The sequence below is a fragment of the Solanum verrucosum genome, unplaced genomic scaffold, assembly GCF_900185275.1.
Source record: "Solanum verrucosum unplaced genomic scaffold, falcon-dt-bn FXZP01000034.1, whole genome shotgun sequence".
Lineage (NCBI taxonomy): Eukaryota > Viridiplantae > Streptophyta > Magnoliopsida > Solanales > Solanaceae > Solanum > Solanum verrucosum.
This window is the reverse complement of record NW_026019959.1, coordinates 546,381-567,030: the sequence shown is the minus strand read 5'-3', so window position 1 is coordinate 567,030 and position 20,650 is coordinate 546,381. Positions and strand designations below refer to the sequence as shown.

At 35.4% G+C, this 20,650-nt stretch overlaps 3 protein-coding genes across 4 annotated transcripts in view; all 3 read right to left on the bottom strand.

The window, feature by feature from the left end:
- Positions 1-16,095, bottom strand: part of LOC125814833 (subtilisin-like protease SBT3) — a 24,812-nt gene extending 8,717 nt beyond the window's left edge. The window contains exon 1 of one of the 2 annotated variants that reach the window (XM_049494275.1): positions 15,680-16,095. In XM_049494275.1, coding sequence (XP_049350232.1) covers positions 15,680-16,051 — 372 coding nt within the window. In that variant the 5' untranslated portion in view covers positions 16,052-16,095. The remainder of the gene's footprint in view (positions 1-15,679) is intronic. The other variant, XM_049494274.1, reaches the window with a different exon arrangement.
- Positions 1,222-3,504, bottom strand: LOC125814836 (subtilisin-like protease SBT3). The gene has a single exon (XM_049494279.1). The coding sequence runs from the start codon at positions 3,502-3,504 to the stop codon at positions 1,222-1,224; it is 2,283 nt and encodes a 760-aa protein (XP_049350236.1).
- On the bottom strand, positions 11,123-20,650 carry LOC125814832 (subtilisin-like protease SBT3). The gene is made up of 2 exons (XM_049494273.1): positions 18,458-20,650; positions 11,123-11,418 (listed from the first exon to the last, which is right to left on the bottom strand). The coding sequence occupies exons 1-2, from the start codon at positions 20,497-20,499 to the stop codon at positions 11,124-11,126; spliced, it is 2,337 nt and encodes a 778-aa protein (XP_049350230.1). The 5' UTR covers positions 20,500-20,650; the 3' UTR covers position 11,123.

Here is a 20,650-nt window from a genome sequence, read left to right as displayed (position 1 = left end):
TTAGTAAAGACATTAGGCATGAAAGATTTGTCCAAATGGACAATATAAGTGGATCTTTGTGCTATAGCTAAGTAACAGAACAAATGAGCAGAAAGAAACCATGAAAGGAAGAGAAAATGAAGAGAATAAGGAAACCCCATTGTAGATCTCTGTGTTTACTGCACACTGCAGATTCAAGTGACTTTATAAGATAATAGAAGCATCATTTGGTTGTTGCAATAATAATAAAGATAAAGGTAAGTGAAGTGAAGAATGAAATGTGTTAAAAAGGGTAGTAAAGTAATAAAGATAGGCGGCTATTGTAAGTGAAATGAACCTATTAAGTACTGTTTCTAGTAAGGAATCTGTATGTCAATTTTCAAATACGACCCCACTTGTTATCCATTGAAATCAGTGATACTTTCAATACTATATTAATCATTTCTTGTTTTATTTAGTATTATTTGAATAAATTTGTGAGGCAAGATATGACAGAATCTTGTAAACTAAATCAAATATAATCTCTTTGGAAGAAAATGAGAAGTCAATAATGAAGGCAGTTGCTTTCACTCTTTCTCCATGTTACTGTATAAGATCTATTTTTGCTTCTGGATAATATAAAGAATCAAGTGATTGAGTTTTGCTCTTTTATTTTTTCTACATAATCTTTTTTGTTCTAAATTTCCTGATATTCTGTTCCCCATTTGGGAAAATATGGTGGGGGGGATACATTTATAATTGTTACACGGGGTAGAGCTAGAATACGGTTAAGTAACTTTGTTCTAAATTTTATATTTGTATTAAGAAATTTATTGAATATATACTAAATATTTATTTAGAACTTGATAATATATATGAATAGAAACTCCAACCTATAAACATCAAATTCATGCTCTGAATATTCACATTTAATTGAATGATTTTCCCTTCAAATGAGGTGATCTTTAATTTACCCTACGCATGGGTGATTTTCAATTTTTCCTCGTAGAAATTGAATTTATGTCTAGTGGGGCATATGTCCTTTAAAGGCACGAAGTATGACTTATGAAATATTATGATACGAAATTAAAGACTAGCACAAAATGAGGCAAAAGTGGGACGGAAGGAGTACTGTTATTTGTTTCTTTAAGATAGTACAGACAATTCATACAGCAAACACATTTACCATTTTGCTTTCCCTTAGTTCTTGTGTTTTGGTAGTTCCAGTTCAAGAATATGATGGTCATAAAGTGGCACGACTTATTACCAGAGATCAATTATGGGAGATATCACTATAGGGCTCCTAACAGTATGATTTCCGTTCTCTTCAACCCAAGTTATCGACCCATAGTTCCAATTGGGACCTATATAACGAATTGTTAAAGTATAACTTTGCTTCTCATTTTTATTCTTATACACCAAAGTTTGCGGTGACACTGAAACTTTTGAGTTCTTGGGAGCTTTTATCTTAGCTTTATAAGTAGCTGCACCTTGACCAACATTTGTGACTGTCCTCCTGAATTTCTGCTCCAACCAGGTGTAGTTTCCCTCATTGCTGTACAATGCAATGAATGATGGGTAATTGAGATCAGCTGATGGATCTGAGCAGTTGTGATTGGCTGATGATCTTGCAATTGTCTTGAATTGCTCTTCTGTGAAATTCATAGAGCATAAGAGATTTACGTAATCTTGTGGAGTAGCATCATATACTAGGCCGGGGTCAAGGGCTCTGTTGGGATTGACATGCCCTGATCCCATGGCTAGGGGTGTGGCTTCCCTGTTAATGTCAGAGTCTATGATTGGTTTTCCAGTGCTATCCAAAGGATCTGCCGTGGTCATCATGGCAGAGCGAATAGCTGAAGGACTCCACTCAGGATGCACGGCTTTTAGCATTGCTGCGATTCCAGCAGCATGTGGTGCAGCCATCGATGTGCCTGATTCAAGAATGTAATCAGAGGATAATTCTATGTTCGTCCCAATACTTGTAGCAAATACATTTGGTGGATATGCTGCAAGAATCAGCACCCCTGGTGCCAAAATATCTGGCTTTGCAATTCCCAAATAGCTTCTGGAGGGTCCTCGTGCGGAGGATGCAGCAACAACTGGTGCTGGCTTTGCATCTAGATAGGTCTCTTGGAATGTGATGCTGGCTGTGGGAGCGACGCTATTTTGTACATAACTGATCACTTGTTTCCCTTCAGTTTTGTTAATCACAACTCCAGGGTTGGGAAATGAAGCAGACCTGAACACTCCTGGATCCTCAGAAATAAAGATGGCTGCTTTAAGTCTTGCTCGACTGACAGTGAGCATTTGATCAGAAAATTCCCAGCTTTCATCACATATAATGATGGTGCGTTCGGGATCAGGAACTTGTGATAGCAGTTCCTCGGAATTGCAATTAGATAGAGTTTTGTTGTAAATCACTGTTGAATGCATAACAATGACTCTTGCAGGAAACAAGCTCCACCCCCTAATTTTTAAGCCACTTCCCAGTGTCAAAGTTCCTGCAAATGTCCGGTCAGTGTGGCCTGATGCCACACACAAGATCCATGGAGATCCGTTCTTTAAAGTTCCAGTATCCGGGCCTCGATTTCCAGCTGAAGCTGAAACAAGAACTCCCTTCATCATAGCTCCAAAAGAAGCAATTGATATAGCATCTTCATACATGGGAACAAAACGGGACCCAAATGAAATGGACATCATGTCAACACCATCCGCAACAGCTTGGTCCATAGCTGCAATTAAATCTGAAGTAAAGGTACCTTCTTTGAAACTAAACTTGTAAACAGCTAGCCTAGCTCGTGGTGCAACCCCTCTAGCTGTCCCTGGTGCATATCCAAAATGGGAAACACCTTTGGCAAAATTCCCAGCAGCTATTGAAGCTACATGTGTACCATGACCATCGGTATCCCTAGCAGAATTCATCGAAATGTTCACTGTGGGATCATTTGCCAAAATACCCTGATTGAAGTAATTAGCCCCAATGAGTTTCTTGTTGCACATTGAAGTGTTAAACTGAGTGCCTGGCTTGCAAATTCCCTTCCACCTTTTGGGGATTTCAGGCATACCATCATCTTGGAAACTTACAGATTCAGGCCAGATGCCAGAGTCAAAAACTCCAATAATCACATCTTGTCCTAATCCAGAAGCTTGCCATAGACCAGATGATGGATTGAGTTTGAGGAAATCAGATGTGTGGGTAGTATGAGGTTCCACAGTTCTATCTTTGTAAGCTGAAATGAAACCTGGTAAATTCTTCAAAGCTGCTAGTTCATCTTGGGACAAAACAGCACTGAAGCCATGAAGCACATTGTCATAGGAGTAAACAAGTTTTGGAGCAGAGTGGAATCTGTCTACTGATGAAGGAACAGAAGCTTTGATGGAATCAATAGTGGAAGAATGCCAATGATGGTGATCAGCAAAGACATTTGGCATTAAGGTTTTGTCCATATGGACAATGTAAGTGGACCTTTGTGCTATAGCCAACATATGAGCAGAAAGAAACCATGAAATGAAGAGAAGATGAATACAATAAGGTAACACCATTATAGATCTTTTTTGTGTTGACTACACACTACACCTGCTTAAGTCACCACAGATTCAAGTGACTTTATAGGATTATGCAGTTAGCATTTGGTTGTTGCAATAATCATATTGTATGTCAAGTGGAGAACAAACTGAGTTTAAAATGGTAGTAAAGTATAGTAAAATATAGGCGGCTATAGTGGTAGTGAATGAAGCAATTAGTATATCTGGTTCTTCTCACTATTTCTAATATTGCAATTTGCAAACATGACCCCACTTGTAATCTAATGAAGTCAAATATAATCTCTTTTAATTTAACAAAGAGAGAAGTCACTAATGATGGGTGTTGCTTCCACTCCATGTTACTTTTAGATTTAATAGTTGTAACAGGTGAGATGATCCTTTTGTCTTCTGGATAAAAATATAATGTGGATCACAAGAGCCAAACTTCCCCAACTTGCTGATGAGTCAGCTACTGACACTAAAAACATTTCTCTACTTTGGAAAATAAATCCAACGAGATTATAAAAGAGAACTTGACAGAACCACTTAGGTAGAGAATGATAAAATTTTCGCCTAATACATAAATATGTCCTTTAATTGGGCCTCAACTTACATTATTGCTCTCCATTTTTTATGTATACAAGTAAACACTTATACTTGTATAAAGTTGAACAAATATATACATGCATCCTACATGATAATTTGAGTCTTACATGGTATTCTATTATGCCCACGTAGGACTCATATGTCTATGTGTTTAACTTTATACAAATTTAAATGTCGGCATAAATGTGAATGAAGCAAAGTTAAAGGACACATTTATGTATTATGCCTAATTTTTTTTTTTAAAAAGGCATAATACATAAATGTGTCCTTTAACTTAACTTCATTTCACATTTGTGCCATTCAACTTTGAATTGCACGTACAAGTCTGCACTTTAATTTGTATAAAATTGAACAAGTAAACACATGAGTCTTATGTGACATAATACACGTAGGACACAAATTGTCATGTAGGATGACATACAAGATGTGTGTGTTTATTAATTTGTTCAACTTTATGTAAGTTTAAGTGTCTACTTGTGCACACTCAAAATTGGAAGGCATAAATATGTAATTTAAGACCAAATTAAAAGATATATTTATGGTTATGCTTTTCTTAAACTATGCAAGCAAAAGTGATGTCCACTATACTATTTTGGGATGTCCAACAATACTTGTCCACTTTATGAAATCAATGGATAATTTTGCACTTAGTTCCTAATTTATCCTTATCATTAATTATAGTATCCTATTATATTTTTCAAGACATTGTATTTATTATATTCAAGGGTGATATAGTAAAATTACCCTTCTATTGATAGTTTACTAAGAAGTGTGCAAAGTCAATATTGGACAACTATTGTTAGACAGAGGGAATATTAGTTGAGTGATCATCTACTCTGTTCGTCCCACAATAAGTGTCACTTTAGATTTTCAAGACAATTACTTGAGTATGTTTTTTTTAACAATACTCTTACATTCCATCTTCTTAATAATGTTCAATTTTCAAGAGACATTTATTAAATATGGATATACTCCTTCTGTCCAGCAATAGTTGTCCACTATTGACTTGACACAAGAATTAAGAAGTAATAAATGATAGGGGTAACCCATATTAAATATGGGAAGTGCTAAATGGCCAGAAAATAAAAAAAAAACTATAATATTTTTTTAATTTTAAAATAAACTAGTCTTTTTTTCATTTTTTAGTTAAAAGGTATTAAAGCTAAAAGGGTAAAAATGTTTAAAAGCGTAAAATAACATAGATAAAATATCATTCTGGCCAAAAAGATTTTTCCATTAAATATAGGTCATCTAAACATAGAAAAATGAATAATATTTAATAGTAAAGGTAAAATAAACATAAAATGATGGAGTACATTATTCACTGATTTCATAAACTGAACAAATATTGTTGGATATCTTAAAATAGTATAGTGGACAAGTAAATATGAAAAAAAGAGTAATAAACTATACATGATATTTATTAATTTCTTACTGAATCTAATTTTTATTAAGGTGATATTCATTTTCGGACGAATAATTGTTATTATGGTTGTATTCATTTTCGGATGAATGGAGTAGTAGTTTGATCAATAGAGGAAAATATATAAATTAAAAAGGCACTCTCCAACCCTTGTTCCAACAACAAATAATTATGAAAAACAAAAAGAACAATTGTGTAAAACTGTAAATTATACTAGTCAAGAGTAATTAGTTATAAATTCATTAAACCCAAAAATAAACTTGAAAAGTAAATAAAATCTAGCTAAAAGTAATTTCTACCGCCCTCTAGGAACAATGTAATATAAGAAACAAATATAAAAAATTAAAAGATTGTTCAAGTATTAAAAAAAATAACGAATTTCAATTTATTTGAGACTGAAGAGCGAATTGTTGTAGTCGAATTGTGCATGCATCTTCTTTCATTAGGCTTGGGAGTTGTTATCGAACTCATTTTTATTATTTGCTTCACAAATTTTGATTTTGCGTTTCTTGATGATACACTTGACGATAAAAAAAACCACAAAAACCAAGACAAAAGCAACACTTAGACCTTTAAGAAATGGAATGAGGAGACCATGCCATTTATTAGCACCCCAATCTTTCTGATTTTCACCTTCGTAAGTAATATTAGCACTATTATTTCCAGGATTCGACATATTGAATTAATTTGTACTAAGGGAAGAATTTTGTAAGAAGAGAAAAATTATGTTGGGAAGATGGGTGCGCGCATATGAGAGGGTTGAAGGTAAGTAGACCTTTATTTATACGTGTCATTTGTCTCTTATTTGAAGAAAAAATAAATAAAGGTAGGGGGAGTAGGGAGGATTTATTTAGTAAATTTACTTACTAATGAAACATTCTCCTTTTTTTGGTTATAAAAGAAAAAAAAAACGCAACTTTCCTTATTCATATGTTTGCCTTAAATTTATTGAAAATTTTAGGTTGAGAGAGCAAAAGGAAAGAGAGGAAAGGGAAATAAAAAGGAACCATATATAAAGTAGAAAGAAAAAACAATAATGCTACTAATTTGTAAATAGTGTAATTTTTTGGTAAGGTCAAACATTAGGGTACCAAATTCTTGGGCTAATTAACATAGCTATAGTTAAAAATATTTATAATTTGCACCTAAATTATCTATTTAATAGTTACTTTTTAATTTCAATGTGTATTTGCTTTCTGAAGAAATACGCTAGTTGGCAAATTTGTCAACTAGCATATTTCTTAGAAATTGTATCTATCAGTTTTTTCGGTTTTTTTTCTCTCTCTCCAAATTAGTATAACCCCAAATTCAACAATGTCGTGTTTTCTCTCTCTTGCTTCGACAAAGCTTCGTCATGAATGACTCATGATAGTTTATGAAATTTCATGGCAACTATGAGAGAAAGCTTTGGAGCTTAAGTATATTTGCCCAAATTATTCTTTTTGTATCAATGTCTTTTAGTGTATTTGCAACTAGCTATAAAATTGTATCAATGTACTCAAGTGTATTAATTTCTTGTTAAACATTTGTATCTTGCATTTGAGTATATATGTTCATTGTCGTACATTTGTATCAAATCATATGTTCATATTTGTATCAAAATTCCGTTGATTATGAAAGATTGCGATATCAGTTGACTGTGATTATGCAAATTTTTTTTTTAAAAAAAAAAACCTGTAGCGCAATTCACATATGTTATTAAGGGTTGTATTTGTATTCAGAGCCAATTTTTGCAAATAAATACATTTGATAGCAAGTTATAATATAGCTATAAATTGTAATTAACAAAAGAATAGTTAAGAAGGACTATAGTTAGTTATTTTTGAAAATTTTCTCAAACAAAAAATGTAGGCAAATTGCTATCAAGCAATGTTGAAATGACTCATTAACACAGACTTGAGAGAAGAGTCTTTCATCAGATTTACCTTTTCTTCTTCTTTTCAAATTATTTTACGTTTGTTTTTAGACGTTCAACCAAGTTTTTCCTTTATTGATAGCTTAACATCTCTTTCTATAAATTAAAAAATTGCACTAAATTGATATTTTTGATACCTAAGTTAGTGGTTTGATGGGAGGAAAATTGTTTAAAAATAATTAAGCAAATAAAATTATTTTCTTATTTCTAATTATTTATGATGATCACACACTTAAATATAATAATAAATGTGCACAACATGCACGTGAGGATCTTGTTAAAGAATAATTAAATCCATCACTAATATTTTTTTTTTAAAAAACAGAGAGAACATCCACATGTTTGACTCATAAAAAAAATCAATTCAACCCATACATGTGTGTTAAAGAATAATTAGGTAAGTAAATAAAGTGTTCTTCATCTTAAGAACTTAAATTTTTAATTAAGATGATCATACACTACCAATTTTAAAAAACATAAATAAATGAGTTAACTTGAAGTAAAAAAAATAAAACACCACTACCAATAATTTCTCTCACTCTTTTGACAAAATTTTGTCAATAACTACATACCAATGCTATATATCCGCGTAAAATTAACAAAACTATATAATTCGAAATACAGGTGCAACACACGTCGAGATACTAGTAATGTAATAAAAGAAACAAAAACATTGTCAAACTATTTTTTTTCTTCCCCCTTCTACACTTTAGACGTAGCCTCATCATCACTATCCTCTTTTGATTCATCATCACTATGATATGCCTCATTAATTTTGGAGGAATTTCTTCTTCTAAATCTGCAGATGATTTTACAAAGCAGGCATAACACAACGACCCATACAACACCCCAAAGGGCTTTGTTTGGAATTTGCCAACCATCATCATTGTTCAATTTTGTGTTATTTCCTGCAGGACTTATAGCACTTGTTTGAAAAGACATATTCGAAATTCAACTAGAAAAAAAAGACAAAATTTATTTTGTGTGAAGATGGTAGGGGTCTATTAATATTTTATAACCCAAAGTTTTCCGTATTCATAAAAAAACAACATATATACATGACTAGTTGTGATTCGAGGAAAAAAAATATAGAGAGAAAAGAGTAACTTTCCTTATTCATATGCATGCCTTGAGATTTATACATGGAAATTAGGTGCAAGGTGTCTTTAAAAGTGTAAAAGAACCATAAATAGAGTGGAAAAGATGAACAATATAATTTCTTTTTGGTTAAACGTTACTTTTCTATTTTTATTGGAGTGGTCAATGTTATTGTGCCGAGGTAAAAGAGGGAATCGGGTAATTTCAATTGAAATTGAGTAATTTTGGTTGATTTGGGGGAATCATTCAATTGAGGGGTATATTTGTTAAGTTTGGTGAAGACGGGTATATTTAGAGTCCTGTAATATAATGAAGGATAAACTTAACTGATAAATTTAAATAATAGAAGGGTAATTTTTACCTTTTCCCTTACAATAACTATGTTAACCTTGTGGAATTCAGTCACTCACTTGGTTGGCTACCTAAATTTACACCTTATTGGTGAGATTCGATTCTCTACGACATTGTAATTTCCTTCCCGTTTTCCCTTCCCCTACCCCGAATATTTTATTTAAAAAAAAAAACTATGTTAAGCTTAATCTTGAAACACAGACTGAGAACATGAAAATGGTGACGACATTTCTGGGATTTCACTGATCTCAAACATAATAGAGACATAGGGGAAAAATCCATCGGGATTATACTTACCGGTGTATGTGTGTGAAACTGTGAATGATACAATCAATATGAAATGTCAAACATAGAGACATACAGGGAAAAATCCATTAGAATAAAATAACTTGTTGAAGTGCGCGAATGATACAATCAATATGAAATGTCACTTGTAGAATCTGTTTTATATTTCTATTTAAAACAATTGTTTTTCTAAAAAAAATATTTTTCAAAAATTTTACTAATCAAAACATTTCAGAACACTCTTAATTAGTCTCATAGAACTACATTGGATAGAATAACATATTCAATTAGAGCACCAATAACACAGGGTAAAATATTATATTACTAATAGAGAAATACAAAATATATGTAAAAAAGAAAATCATAGGTGCATCGTCGTGTTTTTGTTTGCTTAGTACATCATTGTCCTTGCACTGCAATGTAAAAATAAGGAAAACTAACAATAATTCCACTTGGCTTTCACATCATTCAATTTTTTTAATCTAGCAATGCAAATATACTCTACTATATATACATGAAAAATAAATTACTCCATGTGAGTAGTAATACTATTCAACAGATTCGGAGGCACACGAAAGATAAATCCAAATGACGACCATTGCAAGAGGAAAAATGAGGAGGACGAAGAGAGAAGGTGGCTGAATCGAACCGATAAACAATGGCAGAAATAAAAGACAAATCACCACGACTAACATCATCAACATTGAGCCAACTCCCCATTGACATTGCTCCATTTCTTGTGCCATTTTTTTCTTATAATTCTTTTGTTACTTTCAGAAAATGTAAGATATATGAAGAATAATAGTATAATATATGAGTAATAGTCCCTTTATATAGGTAGTTTTCGATAGTCATGTTGTTTCACCAAAGGACGTGACAATTAGTTTTAAATTGTTACATGCGGCTTAATTTTTCAATTTCACACTTGGTGTTTGAATAAAGTGAAAAAAAGGAAAATTTTGTATAGCAAGTTTAGGAGAAATATTAACTTTTTTTCTTAAACAAGAGGACAATTTTAAAGCATATATTATTAATGTTTTATTATGTATACATATGGATAATTAATAAGGGCAATCATCTGATAAGGATAATGATTAAACAAAATACCATATATTAATAATAACTAACCTCTATTAAATAATATTTTAACTTTTTAATTTAGCAGTACTAGTGCCAAAGTGTATACAAATGAAATTCTGTTTATGTTTTACTCTTAAATATAGTTGATGTGATTATTAGCTTACCAATAGTTAAATAACATTTCACATTTAAATGAATTTTTGGCACTTTTTTCATTGTTCAAAATAATTGAATTGTTCAAAGTTTAAGATGGATATTTGATTATTTTTTTCCATATTTACCCTTTCCTTTAATGAATTTTAATATTTTCTAGGGGATAAATTGCAGTACTTACAAAATTATGTTTATGATTTCACAAAAGATAATAGTGGAAATTATGATTTGAATTCTATCGTTGAATGTTTTTCTTAATAAGTATACATTACCTCACAAATTCAGTTAATATGGAATAGATATATTCAAATAATTATTCAATCTTGGGCGTTTTAGGCGCCAAGTTGCTCCTATTTATTTCTAGCACAACTACTTTACATTTAGCATATATTAGTACTATATAATTGGGAAAATGCTCTGAAAAATACTCTAATTTTGGCCGAAATTGTTGTTACGTTATCAAACTTTATGGAGGATTTTTTGCCCCTGCACTATTTCATAGTGTATTTTAAAGGTATATATGTGTCAACATGGACACGTTACTATTTATAATGATGCAATATTTATGATGTCCACGTGGACACATATATACCTTTAAAATATAGTATTAAATAGTGCAGGGGTAAAATGTCCTTTACAAAGTTCGGTATTGTTACAACAATTTCTGTCAAAGTTCGAATATATTTCAGACATTTTTCCCTATATAATGTGTTTCTTAGTTCCCCCTTAGTCTTCGCTACCCCAGACCTCAATAATGGTAGATGTCACTATAGGACTCCGAACAGTGTGGTTGCCATTTTGTTCAATCCAAGTGATCGACCCAAAGTTTCTACTCTGATCACTATCACCTATATATCGAATTGTCAAATTATAACTTTGCTTATCATTTTTCTCCTTGAACACTAGAGTTCGTGGAGACACTGAAACTGTGGAATTCTTCGGAGTTTCTATCTTCACTTTATAAGTTGCTCCACCTTTACCAACATTTGTAAGGGTCCTCCTGAATTTCTGCTCCAACCAGGTGAAGTTCCCCTCCAGGCTGAATGGGTACAACGCGATGAATGATGGGTAATTGAGATCAGCCGATGGATTTGAGCAGTTGTTGTAATTGGCTGATGATCTTGCAAATGTTTTGAATTGCTCTTCTGTGAAATTCATAGAGCATATAAGATTTATGTAATCTTGTGGAGTGGCATCATATACTAGGCCGGGATCAAGAGCTCTGTTCGGGTCAACATGCCCTGCTCCCATGTCTAGTGGTGTGGCAATCATGTTATCATCCTCTCTAATAGGCTTTTGAGTACTATCCAAATGGTTTGCTGTAGTCATCATGGCGGAGCGAATAGCTGAAGGACTCCATTCAGGATGTGCACCTTTTAGCATTGCTGCAATTCCAGCTGCATGAGGAGCAGCCATGGATGTGCCTGATTTAAGTTCATAATCAGAGGATAATTCTATGTTCTGAATACTTTCTGAAAAGATATTAGGTGGAAATGCTGCAAGAATCAGTACCCCTGGTGCCATGATATCTGGCTTTGCGATTCCCAAGTAGCTGCTGGAGGGCCCTCGTGCTGAGAATCGAGCAAGAACTGGGGCTGGCCTTTCTCCATCCATGTACGTTTCTTGAAACGTTATGGTGGCCGTGGGAGCAGCACTGCTCTTAACATAATTGATGATTTGTTTCCCTTCCTTTTTGTTAATCACAACTCCGGGGTAGGAAAAAGAAGAAGAGGTAAACACTGCTGGATCCTCAGAAATAAAAATGCCTGCTTTAAGTCTTGCTCGATTGATGTTAAAAATTTGGCTAGGGAAACCAAAACCATCTTCATCTGCATTATAATCACAGATGACGATGGTGCGTTCAGGATCAGGAACTTGTGATAACAGTTCTTCTGATTTGCAATCGGCTAGAGTCTTGTTGTAAATCACCGGTGAATCCCTGACAAAGGCTCTTGCAGGAAACAAGCTCCACCCCCTAATTTTTAACCCATTGCCCAAAGTCAAAGTTCCTGCAAATCTCCTGTCAGTGTGGCCTGCTGCCACACACAAGATCCATGGAGATCCATTGTTTAAACTTCCAATCCCTGGACCTCGATTTCCCGCTGATGCTGAAACCAGAACTCCCTTCATCATAGCTCCAAAAGAAGCAATAGATATAGCATCTTCATACAAGGGAATGAAACGGTACCCATAAGAAATGGATATCATGTCAACACCATCTGCAACAGCTTGGTCCATAGCAGCAATTAAATCTGATGTAAAAGTTCCTTCGCTAAAGCTAAACTTGTACACAGCTATCCTAGCTCGTGGAGGAACCCCTTTTGCTGTCCCTGGTGCATATCCAAAATGGGAAGCACCTTTCGCAAAGTTCCCAGCAGCAATGGAAGCGCAATGTGAGCCGTGACCACTAGTATCCCTAGCAGAATTCATGGAAATTGTAACATCCGACAATTTAAAAATGAATATGAAGAAGCTTGAAATTTGGAAATAGTCATTTTTGGAAAAATTTAAAATCTGGAAAATTTGGCTAAGTGTGGAAATCAGTGAGTTTTTGGCCAACTTTGAGCAGTCATAACTCCTAGATCAGGATGATTTAGGAGTAGTTCCAGTTATGGTTTCGAATCTTGTGGAACGATCTTTCCAACGCCACTGAGTTTGCTCGATTCCGAGTTCGTATGAGCGAGTTATGATCTTTGAAAGTTGGGCAGTTGGCAGGGATTCCGTTCCGGAAATTTAAGGGCATTTTGGTCTTTTCACAAATAATTTCTTTTGAGCTTATATTGTTGTATTAGGCTGATATTTGGATCATTTTGTCCCATTTTTAAAGAGAAAGAGTTAGGGTTCAAGAGAAGAAGAAGAGAAGAAGGAGAAGAAGAAGAGAAGAAAGAGGAGATCAACAAGATTTGTCAAGATCATTGTGGATTTTCGTCGGGGGTGATCCCTATCAAGGTATGTGAGTCTTTAGTGTGGGTTTATCCTTTCCCCCCACATACCAAGCTCGTTTTTATGATTTGAGAAGAGATTGGATTTGTTGTTGAAGTTGTTGAAGTTGTTAGTTGTTGTTGATGTTGTTAGTTGTGTTGTTGAAGTTATTGTTGGTTGTGGGACAGGATTGGGCTGTGTATTTGAGTTGTGACCTATTGTATATTGAGGGATTTTATGATCCTTAGTGTTGGTTGGTTCATACCCCCACACACCAACTCGTTTTTAATTCCAAGAGAAGATTTATTGGTTGTTGAAGTTGTAGTGGTGTTGTGTTGAAGTTCTTGCTGATTTAGTACAGATTTCTGGCTGTGATTTTTGAGTTGAATCTATTGTATAATAAGGGTCTTTATGATTCTAAGTGTTGCTGCTGAAACCTTGAGGTTGAGAGGGTTTAGAATTGGAAAGAAACAAGGGGAAAAAGTCGGATTTTTGGGGAAAAAGGGGCTGGGCTGTTGCACCTCTCCTAGTGCCAAGGACACCAATCCTTCCCTTTCATTCACCATTTCTTTTTTTATACATGTTCCTAGGTATTATACCTATGTTTCCTAGTTGTTTCCAACACTCCAAGGTACTTCCAAAAGTCAAGTAAAACTACAAGTCAAGTGAAGTTAGTTTCCAAGTCAAGTGAAGTTAGTTTCCAAGTCAAGTGAAGTCAAGCTTAGAAGTAAGTAAGTCAAAGCAAGTCTTTAAGGTTTTCCAAGAGTCTTCATTGAGCGTTTTAACTTCATTCTAAGGCTCAAGTTCCAAGTTAAGTATTGAGTTTCAAGTCAAGTCAAAAGTTAAGAGTTTCATGTTAAGTTAAGAGTTTCACATCAAGCCAAGAGTTCAAGTAAAGTAAAGAGTTTAAAGTTGAGTTCTTTTCTCAAAGTTATTAGGGAACTATGTATTCCCAAAGAAGTTTTAAAGAAATGTTTTTACATTTAAACAAGGTTGGAAACTGAGATTTCCAAAAAGCCTTCGGGCTAGTTTTTGAGTAATTATCTCATATCAGCAGGAAGAAATATGTTTTAAAAACATAAGAGCCAGTACATTTTTGGGAGTAGTATCGAGCACCGAATTGGGGGAGCGTTCAAAGAACCCACAGCCCCCATAGAACCATGTTAGCCACCATGGGTAGAAAAGGATCATACTTTTTAGATGAATCCTTTTCAGATTAGACTAGTGGATCCATTAGGCAGTTCAGGTCTTATACCTTTGGCCGGGTATAAGATGCTCTGGCAGCGTGAGGTCGATCGCTGTATCATCACTATAGCTCTTATGTGATGGTTGTCGGTTAGAGAAACTCCCACAGCAGTTATTGTATTTTTCATACACAGAGATTATTGTATTTTTTTATATACATCAGTTCATTGTATTTTTATACACATTTCAGGCTTATTGTATCCTTGTATACACACAGAGTTCATAGCATGTTTTAAGCAATCTTTCTTTATATCGCACTTGTTTTAAATTGCCTTATATTGAAAGAAGTCAGTCAGGTTGAGTTAAGTTGAGCCAGGTAAGCTATTCAGTTTCTTCCAGTTTTCCTTCTAGCCTTTGTTGCTTAGTTTTCCAGCTTGCATACTCGTACATTCCATGTACTGATGCCAGTTGGCCTGCATCGTTTGATGATGCAGATTCAGGTACCCCGGATCAGCATCCTGCACGTCGTTGATCCAGCTGAGCACTCCAGAGTCAGTGGTGAGCCTCTTTGCATTCCGGAGGACTCAATTATTTTGTGTTCTTAGTTTTTGTTTTATTAGGATGTTGCGGGGTCTGTCCCAACATCCATCTCAGTATTTTAGAGGCTTCATAGACAGACAGTCAGTCAGTTAGTTTTGAGTCTCTCATCTATATATATATGTAAATATTCTATTTTGAGATTCGAGTTGCCTTTATGGCCATATTTTATAAGTTAAGTTGTTTTGTAATATTGCATTGCATTGAGTTATTCTGTTGAGGTTTCCGCTGAGTTAAGAAAGCCAGGCCAAGGGTTCGCTTGGGGCTAGAAATGGTCTCCGGGTGCCGGTCCCGCCCAGGGTGTAGGCTCGGGGCGTGACAGAAATGTTCACAGTGGGATCATCAGCCAAAATTCCCTTATTGAAGTAATTAACCCCAATGAGTTTTCTATTGCACATCGAAGTATTAAACTGAGTGCCGGGTCTGCAAATTCCCTTCCACCTTTTGGGGATTTCAGGCATACCATCATCTTGGAAACTCGCGGACTCAGGCCAGATTCCACCATCAAGAACTCCAACAATCACATCTTGGCCTAAACTAGAAGATGGCCATAGGCCAGATGAAGGATTGAGCTTGAGGAAATCAGATGTGTGGGTAGTATGAGGTTCCACAGTTCTATCTTTGTAAGCTGAAACAAAACCTGGTAACTTCTTCAACGCTGCCAGTTCATCTTTGGACAAAACAGCACTGAAGCCATGAAACACATGGTCATAAGAGTAAACAAGTTTTGGAGCAGAGTGGAATCTGTCTACTGATGAAGGAACAGAAGCTTTGATGGAATCAATAGTAGAAGAATGCCAATGATGGTGATCAGTAAAGACATTAGGCATCAAAGATTTGTCCAAATGGACAATATAAGTGGATCTTTGTGCTATAGCTATGAAACAGAACATATGAGTAGAAAGAAAGAGAAGTTGAAGAGAATAATGAAACCCCATTCTAGATTCCATAGCACTACACAAAACACTTCCTAAATCACTAAATTTTCAATCTATCTTATTAAGATTAGGCATAGAAAAGCATGAGGGTCCCTTGAGTTATCAGTAGAGTTAGGTGGAGATTAAAATAAGCTAAAGAGGTATTATTGTAGTAGTAAAGGTAGGCGGCTTGTATAAAAGTAAACTATACCAATTCTGTCAGCTTATGCTCCTTTTGCTTCTAAATAATATATTAGTATCTGTTAATGATTTTAATAAGCATTGTTGATTTGTAGAATCAGTCAAATGAGAATTGAAAGATTAGAAAAGACAAATGACTATTCAGCACAATTATCATTTTGGTCTTTATTAGAAGATAAAATCTTATATTTTTGAGTCCACAAACTTTGGATCCATTTTTTTGTGAGGTAAAAAACAATCTCATATGATCAGTATCGGTGGTTTGAATCACAAAAATGATTTTAACTTTGTCATAAGTCATCTCTTTTTTTCTAAGAACTTTTATCTTTTGCTTTCTTAATGACTCGAATGTGATAATGCCATATTACTTCTCCAATAATTGTGGGCTTTAATCAAAGGTTCCATGTGATAAGGCCATAGACCTTTCCTCGTGGTCCCAAATTTCATCAATCACTCAAAATCAATGATGTAATGGGATATAAGAAAGGAAGATAATATTTTTATCTTTAAAGAAAGAGAGAATTCAAAGTACTAGAGAGGAAAACTAAAGAAGCAATATTCCTAGCTTAGTATCACCAGAGGCACCATTGACCTTCGTCATTTTGCAAATGTTATCGAGTTATTGATTTACGAGGTTGATATTATGACTATGATCCTTTCAAACCTATAATCACCTTAGACCTATTTGTGTTCGTCTCACACCTATATTTCTATGATAATGATAATTGATAATCACATAAACGCTTTAATTTATAATTTCCATTATTAAACTAAGTCGGGCTTACTTAGTTATATCTCTATCTTAGATGCAAATCCTCTCCCCGATGGCCAAGGTTAAGATCCTACTCTACTTAATCCTCGTTCTATCTCAATTTCCCTCTCTTTCGAGTTCAATACAAGAATTTAGATGTATTATACTAAGTCTCGAATGAGTGAAATAGTAAATTCAAGATCAAATAAACAACGCATATGATAAATGCAGTTCAACTCAAGACGTAACATCCTGGATCATAATATATAGAATTAGCATGGTATTATTAACTCTGTAGACACACAAATTTTATTGAATTTAATTCATACAAAATTTGGATTAAATCCACATTTATTGGGTTGAATGATTAATTTGGCCTTTACAAATAAATAAGTCCATTTTTATTAAATTCAAGTCCAAAGTCTATTTCACCTTGAAGCCCAAACTCATGCCACGTGTCACAGTGACTAGGCATCGAAGACCAACAAGGTGATGCCACGTGTTCAAATGAGGTGGTAGTCCCAGTCAAATGCAAGAACCAATCACAACATGCCAAGTGTCAAAATGACATCCTTTGGCCAATCAAAAGTAACCTTGTCCACCCGCTACAACTATAAATAGGGGATGGACATGACATTCTAAAGGGGATCAAAGGAGACCATTCAAGAAGCATTCTACAATTGGAGAAAGCTACAACACCAACTGCATAGCTCTTCGAATGAGTGATCAACGGAGTTCTTCCCGGAGATCGACTTGCAACGACGAAGTGCTTTCCGATGTTCCTGAAGATTAAATACATCTCAAGGAGGTCTACATCATCCTACATTCGAGAAATATGCTACTGAAGGCCCTCGAATCACGGAGAAACTTAGGAGAAAAGAATCAAGAGAACAACAGAATTGTACTCACAAAGATTCATCAATAAAAATCACATTTTCTTTTATTTATTTCTTACGAAAATTTGTTGCGAACAAACTCAACATCATGTTTATTACAATGAAACTTCAACTACTGTAAACTTAGTATTCTCTGCACACATATTCATTAGCTTGCCCTCATTTGTTCAACTTTTCTGAAGCAAAAACTTTTAACTTGTACATTCACATAGAAAGAAATATACAAGTTTTTTTTTATTTTTGTACTACTTCATTTCCCTTTATACCTCTAAAACTCAAGAATCTGATGGCCCTAGTCATCACTCGCTACCCCAGACCTCAACAATGGGAGATGTCACAATAGGACTCCTAACAGAGTGGTTACCCTTCTCTTCAACCCAAGTGATCGACCCAAAGTTCGTACTCTGATCACTATCACCTATATATTGAATTGTCAAACTATAACTTTGCTTATCATTTTTCCCCTTGAACACCAGAGTTCGTGGAGACACTGAAATTGTGGAATTCGTAGGAGTTTCAATCTTCACATTATAAGTTGCTCCACCTTTACCAACATTTGTCAGGGTCCTCCTGAATTTCTGCTCCAACCAGGTGTAGTTGCGCTCGATGCTGAATGGGTACAAGGCAATGAATGATGGGTAATTGAGATCAGCTGAAGGATTTGAGCAGTTGTCGTAATTGGCTGATGATCTTGCAAATGTTTTGAACTGCTCTTCTGTGAAATTCAAAGAGCATATAAGATTTATGTAATCTTGTGGAGTGGCATCATATATGAGGCCGGGGTCAAGAGCTTTGTTCGGGTCAACATGTCCTGCTCCCATTTCTAGGGGTGTGGCTACCCTATTATTATCCCTTCTAATAGGCTTATGAGTATTATCCAAATGGTTTGCTGTGGTCATCATGGCCGAGCGAATAGCTGAAGGACTCCATTCGGGATGCACACTTTTTAGCATTCCTGCAATTCCAGCAGCATGAGGTGCAGCCATGGATGTGCCTGATTTAAGCTCGTAATCAGTGGTTAATTGTATGTTCTGAATACTGTCTGATACGAGATTAGGTGGAAATGCTGCAAGAATCAGTACCCCTGGCGCCATAATATCTGGCTTTGCAATTCCCAAATAGCTTTTGGAGGGCCCTCGTGCTGAGTTTCCTGCAACAACTGGGGCTGGGCTTCCATCCACATATGTTTCTTGGAATGTGATTGTAGCCGTTGGAGAAACACTGTTTTCAACGTAATTGATGATTTGTTTCCCTTCCTTTTTGTCAACCACAACTCCTGGGTAGGGAAATGAAGAAGACCTGAAAACTCCTGGATCCTCAGAAATAAAAATGCCTGCTTTAAGCCTTGCTCCGATGACGTGAGAAATTTGACTAGAGAAACCCCAACCCGCTTCATCTGCATTGTAATCACAGATAATGATGGTGCGTTCGGGATCAGGAACTTGTGATAACAATTCATCTGAATCGCAAGCGGCTAGAGTCTTGTTGTAAATCACTGGAGAATCCCTGACAAAGGCTCTTGCAGGAAATAAGCTCCACCCCTTAATTTTTAACCCATTGCCTAAGGTCAAAGTTCCTGCAAATCTCCTGTCAGTGTGGCCTGATGCGAGACACAAGATCCATGGAGATCCATTTTCTACAGATGAACCGCTACCTTCATTTCCAGCTGAAGCTGAGACCAATACTCCCTTCATCATAGCTCCGAAAGAAGCAATTGATATAGCATCTTCATACAAGGGAATGAAACGGTACCCAAAAGAAATGGATATCATGTCAACGCCGTCTGCAACAGCTTGGTCCATAGCAGCAATCAAATCTGATGATAGTGTTCCTTCATTACAGCTAAACTTGTACACCGCTATCCTAGCTCGTGGAGCAACCCCTCTTGCTGTCCCTGGTGCATATCCAAAATGGGAAGCACCTTTCGCAAAGTTCCCAGCGGCAATGGAAGCGCAATGTGTGCCGTGACCATCAATATCCCTGGCAGAATTCATGGAGATTTTCACAGTAGGATTATTCGCCAAAATTCCCTTATTGAAGTAATTAGCCCCAATGAGTTTTCTGTTGCACATTGAAGTATTAAACTGAGTGCCTGGCTTGCAAATACCTTTCCACCTTTTGGGTATTTCAGGCATACCATCATCTCTGAAACTCGCGGATTCTGGCCAGATTCCACCGTCAAGTACACCAATGATCACATCTTGTCCTAAACCAGAAGCTTGCCATAACCCCGACGAAGGAGTGAGCTTGAGGAAATCAGATGTGTGGGTAGTATGAGGTTCCACAGTTCTGTCTTTGTATGCTGAAATGAAACCTGGTGACTTCCTCAAAGCTGCCAGTTCATCTTTGGACAAAACAGCACTGAAGCCATGAAACACATTGTCATAGGAATAAACAAGTTTTGGAGCAGAGTGGAACCTGTCCACTGATGAAGGAACAACAGCTTTGATGGAATCAAGAGTGGAAGAATGCCAATGATGGTGATGAGCAAAGACATTAGGCATAAAAGACTTGTCAAGATGGACAATGTAAGTGGATCTTTGTGCTAAAGCTAAAAAGAGATGAGCAAAAAAAGCCCATGGAAGCAAGACTAGATGTAAAGAACAAGGAAACCAAATATTTCTTGATCCCATGTTCACTCACTACACTACACTTGTTAAGACACCAAATATTCATTTGACTTTATAGGATTAAACATAGAAGCATATGAGGTCCCTTTAGCAATCAATTCTGTTAGGTGGATACTGAAATGAACTAAGAGGTATTAATGCAGTAAATATAGGC

Excerpts from the sequence above, each read along its gene's own strand:
- LOC125814836 (XM_049494279.1), bottom strand. The coding sequence starts at position 3,504 with ATGGTGTTACCTTATTGTATTCATCTTCTCTTCATTTCATGGTTTCTT.
- LOC125814832 (XM_049494273.1), bottom strand. The coding sequence starts at position 20,499 with ATGGGATCAAGAAATATTTGGTTTCCTTGTTCTTTACATCTAGTCTTG. Across the intron at positions 11,419-18,457 it reads AGCATCGAGCGCAACTACAC|CTGGTTGGAGCAGAAATTCA; the intron begins CTGGTTGGAGCA and ends GGGGAACTTCAC.